Source organism: Helianthus annuus, chromosome 1, assembly GCF_002127325.2.
Source record: "Helianthus annuus cultivar XRQ/B chromosome 1, HanXRQr2.0-SUNRISE, whole genome shotgun sequence".
NCBI lineage: Eukaryota > Viridiplantae > Streptophyta > Magnoliopsida > Asterales > Asteraceae > Helianthus > Helianthus annuus.
The window spans coordinates 142,908,996-142,919,388 of record NC_035433.2 but is presented as its reverse complement, the minus strand read 5'-3'; the positions used below and the strand labels follow the sequence as shown (position 1 = coordinate 142,919,388).

At 37.3% G+C, this 10,393-nt stretch overlaps 1 protein-coding gene across 2 annotated transcripts; it reads left to right on the top strand.

Moving 5' to 3' along the window:
* Positions 1 to 1,315: 1,315 nt before the first annotated feature.
* On the top strand, positions 1,316 to 5,147 carry LOC118480908 (putative F-box protein At1g32420). 2 transcript variants are annotated; one of them, XM_035975891.1, is made up of 4 exons: positions 1,316 to 1,869; positions 1,955 to 2,577; positions 2,828 to 4,197; positions 4,691 to 5,147. In XM_035975891.1, the coding sequence occupies exon 3, from the start codon at positions 2,943 to 2,945 to the stop codon at positions 4,137 to 4,139; it is 1,197 nt and encodes a 398-aa protein (XP_035831784.1). In that variant the 5' UTR covers positions 1,316 to 1,869; positions 1,955 to 2,577; positions 2,828 to 2,942; the 3' UTR covers positions 4,140 to 4,197; positions 4,691 to 5,147. The 2 variants fall into 2 exon arrangements, with proteins under 2 accessions (XP_035831784.1, XP_035831786.1); XM_035975893.1 differs by lacking the exon at positions 1,955 to 2,577.
* Positions 5,148 to 10,393: the final 5,246 nt, after the last annotated feature.

Sequence of the window (10,393 nt, the reverse complement as noted above, 5' to 3'; positions counted from 1 at the left end):
AAAAATTCTAAAAAAAATCAAAAAAATATAAAAATAAAAAAATCTAAAAAATCATAAAAATTCTAAAAAATCAAAAAAATTTCCTTAAACCGTTTCGACGCGAAGTGTTTCGACCCGTACCGTTTCGAACCGTACCGTTTCGACGCGAACCGTTTCGAACCAACCGTTTCGACGCGAACCGTTTCGAACCGAACCGTTTCGACCCGTACCGTATCGAACCGAACCGTTTCGACGCGAACTGTTTCGAACCGTACCGTTTAGACCCGTACCGTATCGAACCGAACCGTTTCGATGCGAACCGTTTCGACCCGAACCGTTTCGAACCTTACCGTTTCGAACCCGAACCGTTTCGAGCCGAACCGTTCCGAACCGTACCGTTTCGACGTGAACCGTTTCGAACCGAACCGTTTCGACCCGTACCGTATCGAACCGAAGTGTTTTCGGCTTCGAAACGGTACGGGTCGAAACGGTTCACGTCGAAACGGTTCAGCTCGAAACGGTTCGGGTCGAAATGGTACGGGTCGAAACGGTTCAGCTCGAAACGGTTCGGTTCGAAACGGTTCAGCTCGAAACGGTTTGGTTCGATACGGCACGGTTCGGTTCGAAACGGTACGGGTCGAAACGGTTCGGCTTGAAACGGTTCGGCTTCGAAACGGTACGGGCCGAAACGGTTCGCGTCGAAACGGTTTAGATCGAAACGGATCGTGTTCGAAACGGTTCGCGCCAAAACGGTTCGTGTTCGAAACGGTTCGCGCCGAAACGGATTTTTGGGATTTTTTAGAATTATTTGGATTTTTTAGAATTTTTATGTTTTTTTAAGAATTGGATCAAAATGGCAACTGAAAAGGTTTAAATTGGAAAGAGTAACTGGGTTTTTGGATGGAGTTAGGCAAAGTGATCAAAATGGCAACAAAATGTAAAAGTCAGGGACCCAGATGCAAAAAAAAGACTATTTGGATCAAAATGACAAATTTGGACAAAACTCAGGGACTAAAATGGCAATTTACTCTAACTTTTAACTTTAAAAGTGTTTAGTTAACGGTATAACTTGCTTACTTTTATGGTACTTCATGATTTTTTTTAGGGTAAATTACTTTTTGAGTCCCTGTGTTTTAGGGGTTTTAACCACTTGAGTCCAAAATCAAAATGTTTAACGACCTGAGTCCCTATAACCACTTTTCTTAACTATTTGAGTCCAATTTTTTAACACTGTTAAAATATTCTGTTAGTTTTTCTTGAAAAGACTAAAATACCCCTAATATTTAAAAACCATAAAAATAAAATACATAATATATAATACTCTGTCACTAATCAGACACACACACACACTTCCACTGTACTCTCTCTTTCCCTTGCAGAAAACAACCTCCATCACCGCCATACATGACCACCACCATCATAAACCACAGCCACGAGACCACCACTGCAACTACTACGATTAGCCAACACAATCGCCGCCATCACCAACCACCCCACCACCATAAACCACCACCGCCACGAGATCATCACTGCAACCACCACCACAAACCATCACAACCGCCGCCATCACCAACCACCACGAAAGCAGATCTGACGATTTCGGAGCGAAATCTGTTGCTGCTTCAGAAGATTCAAGCGCAAAGCAAGATTCAATAGGGATTTATCGGAAGTTGGTTTGACGGTCTCAATTTTTTTCTTCTTTGATGTGGGTTTTCTTATGCTTGTGCTTCTTCTTTGTGTGTTCTTCTGGCACGACGTCGTTTTCCAGCATTGGAGTGTCGGTTTCTGTATCTATTGTGTCCCTTTTGTACTTCTTGCCCATTGATTTAGGCAGAAAACTGATCGAAGAAGATGGACGACATGTAATTTCCAAATGAAGTATAATCGCAGGTAAATTGCAGATCCCAAAGTTTTTGTTGTTTGGCTGGTGTAGTATTTTAATTGTTGAATCTAGTGTAATATTTGGGAGTTGCAGAGTATTGTGAGTGAAGATCTTGATGAAATTTTTTGGCAGAGTATTGCAGTGTAATATTTGGCTGGTTTTCTATTGTTTTCGATGATTTTTTTTTGTTGGGTATGAAGATCTTGAATGGGGCTGTAATTCGGTGATAAATTATTGTGAGTGGGGCGGCACTAGTGGTGGTGGGTGTTTGGAGGTGGTGGCAGTGGTGGGGATGGTGGCTGTGCGGTGGTGTTTATAGAGAGAGGAGAGACTTGTACTTATGTGCATATAAGACTTGTACTTTGTGTGTAAATGACCAAATTACCCTTTTAGTTAACACACTTGATGGATGAAGTTAGAAAATTGGACTCAAATAGTTAAGAAAACTGGTTATAGGGACTCAGGTCGTTAAACATTTTGATTTTGGATTCAAGTGGTTAAAACCCCTAAAATACAGGGACTCAAAAAGTAATTTACCCTTTTTTTTAAATAGCGATGTACTACCAGTTGTCGAAACCAACCACTTCCCATCATAACTGAGTTCCACCAACCACCGCGTTCCGACGGGCTACGGCGGCGACCACCGTCCTCGACGGCAGTCTGACGGTCCGGCCACCCTATCTCATCATCTCTGACCATTCAATTTGGAGAATCTGGTACGCTTTAATGTCTAAGTTTACTGTTAATCTGTAATCTACAAAACCTAAACTATGAGAAAAAAATTGTTAATATCATATATGTAATCTGTAAACCCCTAAATGGTACTGTGTCTATCTTTATATTCTCATGTAATTGCTCTCTATTTGATAATATTGGACATTGGTACACCAGGTGTTCGACATAATGCTCCACACAAAATGTACTAGCTTTACATATTATTTATTAATGTTGCATTCACCTTTGCAGGCGAAATAAGTGATTGATTTTGTCGAATTTGCTACTTTTATTGGCTGCTGAAATGGTTATTATTTGCTACTTTGCATTAAACGGTTTCGATCACAATTGATACCCCGAAATAGCAATGTCTGATCACATACCTTTCGAGATTCAAGTGGAAATCATCAAAAGGCTTCCTATAAGATCATTGATTCGGGTCAGATCTGTTTCAAAAGCATGGAAATGTGTTATCGAGTCTTCTGATTTCATTGCTGAGTACACCGTCCGTAACCATGATCAACCGCAACATTTGCTTATAAAGTACTACAATGTGTACGGTGAGGAAACATATGATTCGATTGTAGAGGATGATACGTTCCCCCAAAACAAGGTTTCTCTTGCTGTTCCTTTGTCGGTTGACCTACTTTGGAATTCATATGTCGTCGGTGCCTCTTGTGGATTGGTTTGCTTGTTCGGTTTTTATCGGCATGACGATGATGCTGAATATCCTCCTGGAGAGGCGACGGCTGTTCTTTGGAATCCTTCGATTAGAAAATCAGTTGCTATCCCCGTACCTGATGTGGATGGATACGATGAAGCGACTTTTGGCTTTGGGGTTTGCCCTGCAACTAGTGACCCTAAGATTGTAAAGATTACCGAAAGGAAGATGAAAGATGTAGCTTGTAGCAGCCGTTGGCAGGTTAAGGTTTTTAGTTTAAGCTCTGGGGTTTGGAGAAACTCATTTGGTAATCTGTCTGATAGCTTAGCTGATTTCATGGGGCCTCGCTCTCAGGTAACCATACGTGGTTTTCATTACTGGTTTGGTGTTGGAGACGCCATTGGTGGTGATACTGGATTTTGTTTTCTTATTTCATTTGATTTGACAAGTGAAGAATTTAGAGAGATATACCTCCCTAATGAGTTAGCATTCCATGATTCAACGGGGTTGCATGTATTCAACCTTTGTGATTCTCTTGCCGTGCTTCAGGAGTGGTTAATGGACGATATAATTGAAGTGTGGATGATGGAAAATGGTGATTCAAAATCGTTTACAAAGGTTTTCACCATTGACAAACCATCATATTGTTTAAGTCGGCCGTTGGAATTTAGGTGGAACGGTGAACTTATGATGAGAATGGAAAATAACACTGGAGATTTTGAAGTGCTTATAGATTATGACCCCTTCTCAGAACACATAAATGATCTTGGGATTGAAAGCCAATGTCACACATTAGCCGTGACCTCGTACACAGAATCTTTAATTCTGATTAATCAGTTAGATACAGTAGTTGATGACGAGGATGATGAAGAGATTAGTGTTGAGCAAGAAAGAAAGGTATAGAGATCAAAGAGCAATTACTTCATGATATTTCAAACAGATCCCATTTTGTTATTTAAAGGTGAACACCCTTGTCTTATCTGTGAGTTCTGTTTTTTTTTTTTCGACTTGTTATTTTAGAGTCAACTAAACAAATAGTCCTTGCGGTTTGGCCCTAGTCACACAATGTTTATGTCATTTACTCAAACTTATTAAAACCAAATATTTGAACGCGCATGATCTTATTTAAAGCATACATGTAAACAACCTCTTCAAAATCTTTTTATCCAAAAATTTGGATAGTTATTGTAATGATGTCATTTTTGCAATCATGTTTAATTCATTTTATATCTTTATAAAATTTAAAAAGTTTGTGCCGGTCAACCCGTCATGGCCAGGCCTGTTCAACTTGTTACATGACCTGCCTGGCACAGTCTTCAGTCAAAGGTCAAACCACTCAGGCTGTTTTAGGTTTATGACATGCTTGCTTTTTTATTGATAAGTATTGATGCTTCTAATGAATCTTGTTTATTTGACTTAATAGTATCTCAAATTTAATGTATTTACCCATACAGATTCTATGTTAAGGAAGTCCTTGCACCAGAATACTTGCATATGCTTGGAATCGTAAATGGAAACTTAAAACTCAAAAACATTTCAGTTGGAGAAGATGGTCCGTCACAGATTTTGACCTTTCACTTTGGTGCTCAGTGAACACAACTCAAGTCTAGATTCTTATATGCATTTGTTGTTCTAAATGTAAGCGTATAACCGCTTTTCTTTCTCCCTTTTGTTACATACTCAAATCTTGTTAACTGGCAAACAAAGTATGAGGCTACTAGATGTGGTGCAGTTGATATACAGCCTTCCTTCATAGTTCATAGTGGGCTAAGCTGAATTGGGTTAGACTACAGTTTCATCTTTTGATGTCTAAAATCTCTTAAACATCAAAAACTATCGTTGGTTTGTATCTTGGATCACTTAACAACGATTTATAGCTTTATTTGGCTATTTAGTTAATTTCATTATTAATGTCTTGAGCCAGGGGTCTAGCATACCCTCCCCCAACCCGACAAATAGCTTGCTATGAGTGGGATTTTATTGAGTATGTTTGTATTAAAAGCGCCCCCCTTACATGTGTGCGCCCAAGTTTGTGTTTTTTTTTTCTGTATATGAATTTATGAGATTGATGTTTATGGAGATGTTCAAGAACATTGTTGCTTGATCTTCTAAGTGCAGGGAATCCAGTCTGTAAATCACCTGTGATGTCTTCTTAGAGCTGGTATTCCTAAAGTGAAACAAATCATTAATTAATGTGTTAATTAACATACATTTTGGTTTACAACATGTTCCCATATTTTAATAATGTGTTTCAACCAAGTGATCACAACATGTGTGTGTGGAGAGTGCCCAAATATACGAGGGAAGAAATGTGCTCAAGAGTGTGCATTGCAGTTGCAAGGGTTGGTGCAAACGAATATTGTTAAATTTAAATTGAATGTTTTTAAGTATTTTAATACTTTTTGTATTGAAGTATTCAAATTTCATGAAACTTGTTTGTTGAGCACTTTTTTTAACGGCGAATCTCTTGCTTCTTGTGAGATTTGAACCAAAGACTTCATACTTAAGTGTATTAAAGGGTGATTGGTTGCAGCTCGCATGACCCCCACTTCCCTTTAACGCTCGTTATCCGGATGGCGAGAGGGCCATTAAAGACCCTCAATGGTGGAGAGGCATGGTGTTTAACACCTAGGGATGGCAGTGAGCCGAGTATTAGTAATCACATACCCATACCAGATTATAAAATCACATCCCATACCTGACCCAATACCCGTCAGGTATCAGGTATACCCATTAGTTTGTTAAAAGATATACGTTGTGATTTCTAAACACATTTTTTACTATTATAATAATTATATTATTTTATTTATGTAACTATTATAAATTAAAAATGTACATTACATACATATAAGTTTTATCATAAATTAATAATAATTTTATAAAACTTATTCACTTACGTGTATATACTTTACAACATACAAAATATAAATACTATTATCAAATGCATATACTAAAAGAAAAATTATTTTTTTCACATTATGAACACACTAAAATAAATCACTAATAGACAAGAGTTAATGGAAAATACGGCTCGAGTCAAAAGGGCTCGAGCCATTTCAAGAATAATACGGGTTTTCCGTTCGGAAACACCGTTTTGTTCGGGGGTATGAGAACAAGAGGTTTGATGAACTAATCCTTTGGTTTTAAAAAACTGTTTCATGGATGTATTGACAAATTCCCCCCCCCCTTCCCCCCCATTGTCGGATCGAAGAATTTGGATTTGAGTTCGGAATTGAGTTTGAATCATAGCATAAAATGTGATAAATTTTTCGTAAACTTCGGCTTTGTTTTTTTTTTTTTTTTTAAATATACCCATGTCATGCGAGTGCAATCATCCACGAATAGTATAAAGTACCGAAGACCCTGCCCCCCATCACAGGTGTAGGACCCTACACATCAGAATGGATTAGTGAGAAGGGTGAAGCAACTTTCGTATTGCTAGGTTTGAATGGTTGTCGATGGCTTTTAGCGCGAAGACAGGTTTCACAATCTATTTTCCATTTGAAGGGAAGAGTTTTGGGAACAAAAGGTGCGAATAACCATGGGATGGATATCCCAAACGTCTATGCCATAGCCATGCTTCCCGGTTTTCAGTCCCATGAGCTAACATCACAGTACCATGTTGAGCCACTTCATCCACGTAGTACAATCCTTGGCACTCAGTACCACGTCCAATAATCACACCCGTCCTGATATCCTGTAGAACGCAGAAAGTAGGATGCATTAGTACTGTGCAATTTAGCTCTTTGGTAATATGGCTAATTGAGAGCAGTTTGTGCGATAATGATGGAACATAAAGACAATTTGATAATTTCATAGTTGCGGAAATTTCAATTGTTCCTCATCCTTTCACTTGCATCATTCCGTTGTTTGCAATGTGAATTTGAGTTTTTTGAGGATTGGACGTTGATCGTATGTCTAATGGTTCAAACGTCATGGTGTCAGTGGCACCAGAATAAAAAATCCAAGCACTGTTCTTTCCATGATTGGTTTCCGTTTTTTTTGTCTAGATACCGCTATTAAACAAGCAGCTGACCCGGCGTATTTATCAAATACGCTGGACACTTGAACTCGCGTTCAAAATTTTCGTTCGTAATACCGACGCTAGGCAGCGAAATTATCTTACCGGCGTATTTATTAAATACACCGGCAACTTGAACTCGCGTTCAAGATTTTGATCTGGGCGGAATAAAAAATACAAAGCTAGGCAGCGGATTTAAGAGGTCTTTAGGGTTCGTTGAGACAATCTTCCTCTTCCTATTTCCTCTCTACAAATCCGGTTCCCAAACACCAGCGGATTTGTAACTGATGGCTGATGCCAGCACAGATGAATTCGGCGGCAGGTTTTAGGGTTCGCTAGCAGAGATGAACGCGATGGCGGTGACGAATTTTAGGGTTTCCAGCGACGATGATAACTAGGGTTTTTCAGCGGCGGCAACACGGACTCTAGGGCTGGGTTATACGGCTGATGTTGTGCGAAGAATCGACCCAGCAAAAAAAACTGTTAGGTTTCGCCGGTAGGGCTGTAATCGAACCGAACGAACACGAACAAGGTCATGTTCGTGTTCGTTCATTAAGGAAATTTACATGTTCGCGAACTGTTCACGAACGAATACCGAACATAAGTTTATGTTCGTGTTCGTTCGTTAAGGAAATTCAGTTGTTCACGAACGGTTCGTGAACACTGGTCTCGAACATAAACAAATGCAAACGAACATTTAACTTGAAAATTAAAAAAAATAAAACATTTGTATCCTTAAACATTGGATAAAAGTAGTTAAATACAACCATCAAATGATAAATCAAAACACAAAAAGTCTACTATACCATCAAATGATGAATCAAATTTAACTAACTTAGAGCATTCACAATGGATCCTCTATATGTATGTGAATGTAACCTCTATATATGTGAGAGTGGTTGTAAATTGTTGTGAATGGAGGAGAGAGAAAAAACAGAAAAAGTTATTGTTCATCAGTAAATTTGGAGAAAATACTGTTCATATCTATAAATTTTTTAATATTTTTTGAAAGTGGGTGTTAGTGGAGAAGAAAGAAAAGGTTATGGTAAAAGTATAAAAGATATTATTTAATTAAAAAGAAAAGAGAAAAATTGTTGTGTTTTTAGTGCAATTATAAAGATGGAGTAAAAGATTTGATTGTGAATGCTCTTAGACATAATTATCCCCAAAAATGTCTTAGAATGTCCAAACTTTAGCTAACTTAAAAAATAGGGTTTCAAAGGTTTATTGTTTATTATTTTTTAATATAATCAAACAAACACGAACGAACGTAACCGAACATATTACCGAACGTTCACGAACGTAGTCGAACGAACGAGACCTGTGTTCGCGTTCGTTCGCTAAGCTAACCGAACGAAATTTTTTGTTCGTGTTCGTACGTTAAGCTAATCGAACGAACATAAACGAACTTCCCGCCGAACGGTTCACGAAATGTTCGCTGAACGTTCGGTTCGTTTACAGCCCTATTCGCCGGAACTGATGAAACGATGGTGGCTAGGGTTTCTTGCAGCGGCGATGATAATCAGGTCAGACTTTGAAGTTGTTTTTGGTTTTGATTTTGGGTTTCTGGTTTTGATTTTGATTTTGATTTTGAAGTTGATTGTTTCACGGATCAGAAACTCTGCTCTGATACCATGTTGTTTGGTATAGAGAATAATCTCTGAATCGGGTATGAATTGTATTGATAAAATTGTATTGTACAAGACATTAGGGATACAAGAATGGTGTTTATATAGAACACCATTTTACACACTAGTCCTTATACTATCTATTTTCTCCTTTCCGACAGTTATTTATTTGTAGAATACTTTTGTAGAATATTTTAACTAAATATCAAACGAGAAATGGCGTTGAGTTGTTTATGTTTTGTGTTCATTGTGATGTGTATATAAATATTTGTGTTTTGAGTTGTAAAGTTGATTTTGAAATGAGTAGTATGTAGAAATTCAGAAAAATCCATGTCAAAATGTGACTATGTGTATATAAGTACTTTTTATTTGAGTTGTAAAGTCGATGTGAAAATGTAACTATACGCATCATTTTAATTGTATTATGTGATGTCCAAATACGTGTGAAATATTCTAGTGTCATGTTTAAATTCATATAATTTTTTTTGGTCTGTGTCAAGTTTGATTAACCACCAAGGAACACCACCATTTAACACCCTAATAAGACTTTCTGATATTGAAATAAGTGTTAACTTCCATTTTTGCTCTTTGTATTTGGTCATTTTAACGGTTTTGCGTCAGTAGTTTAAAAGTAACCATTTTCCTTCCTGATTTTTCTAACTTATCGTCATTTTGCTCCCCGTCTCTAACTCCATCCAAAAAAATCCATTAACTACAAGGGTATTTTGGTAATTTTATAGATAAAAGCAAGGGCATGTAAGTCTTTTCACCTAAATAAACCTATAACTTGTTTATTTACATGTATACAAGTAATTTTTTTTCTGATCCACATCTTTCCAACCACTCTTTCCACAACCACAACCATCCACCACCACCTGCAACTACCACCTACCAACCACGACTACCATGACTTTTAAAACATTAACGTCTAGACACTTGGATAATAAAATAATAATGAGTTGAAGTTGCACCTTTTAATATATTTTCATTTCTAAAACAAGTAGGGTTTTGTTCGTAACTCATCCTATTTTGTTTGTCAAACATTTTTAAAAGTAACACTAAATTTCTTTTGTGGCCTTATTGTTATCTTCATATTCCATCAAAATTTCCTCACTTTGGAATAAAAACATTAACGTCTCGACACTTGGATCTGAACTTGATTGTCTGTAACGTCCCGAAATTTTAATGGATTATAAAATTTGAATTATATAGATTTGCATGAATTTAATTAACTTTGGGTTGAAAGGGATTAAATGGGTATTTTTTTTTTTTGGGGGGGGGGGGGGGGGGGTTTGTATTTGATGATTTCACATTGCACGTTCGAAAACATTAAGTTTGTCAGTAACTTTAAGTCATCTTGTCATTTCGGTTATTCATGTATACTCTTACACAATTTTGTGTACGTAATCTTAAGTCATCGATAAAATTTGTTTCTATAACATATACAAATACATTATTATGGTTCCATACTGTACAATTTTGTACATAATTCATTGAGATCTCATATT

Coding starts and splice junctions, on each gene's coding strand:
- LOC118480908 (XM_035975893.1), top strand. CDS start 2,943: ATGTCTGATCACATACCTTTCGAGATTCAAGTGGAAATCATCAAAAGG.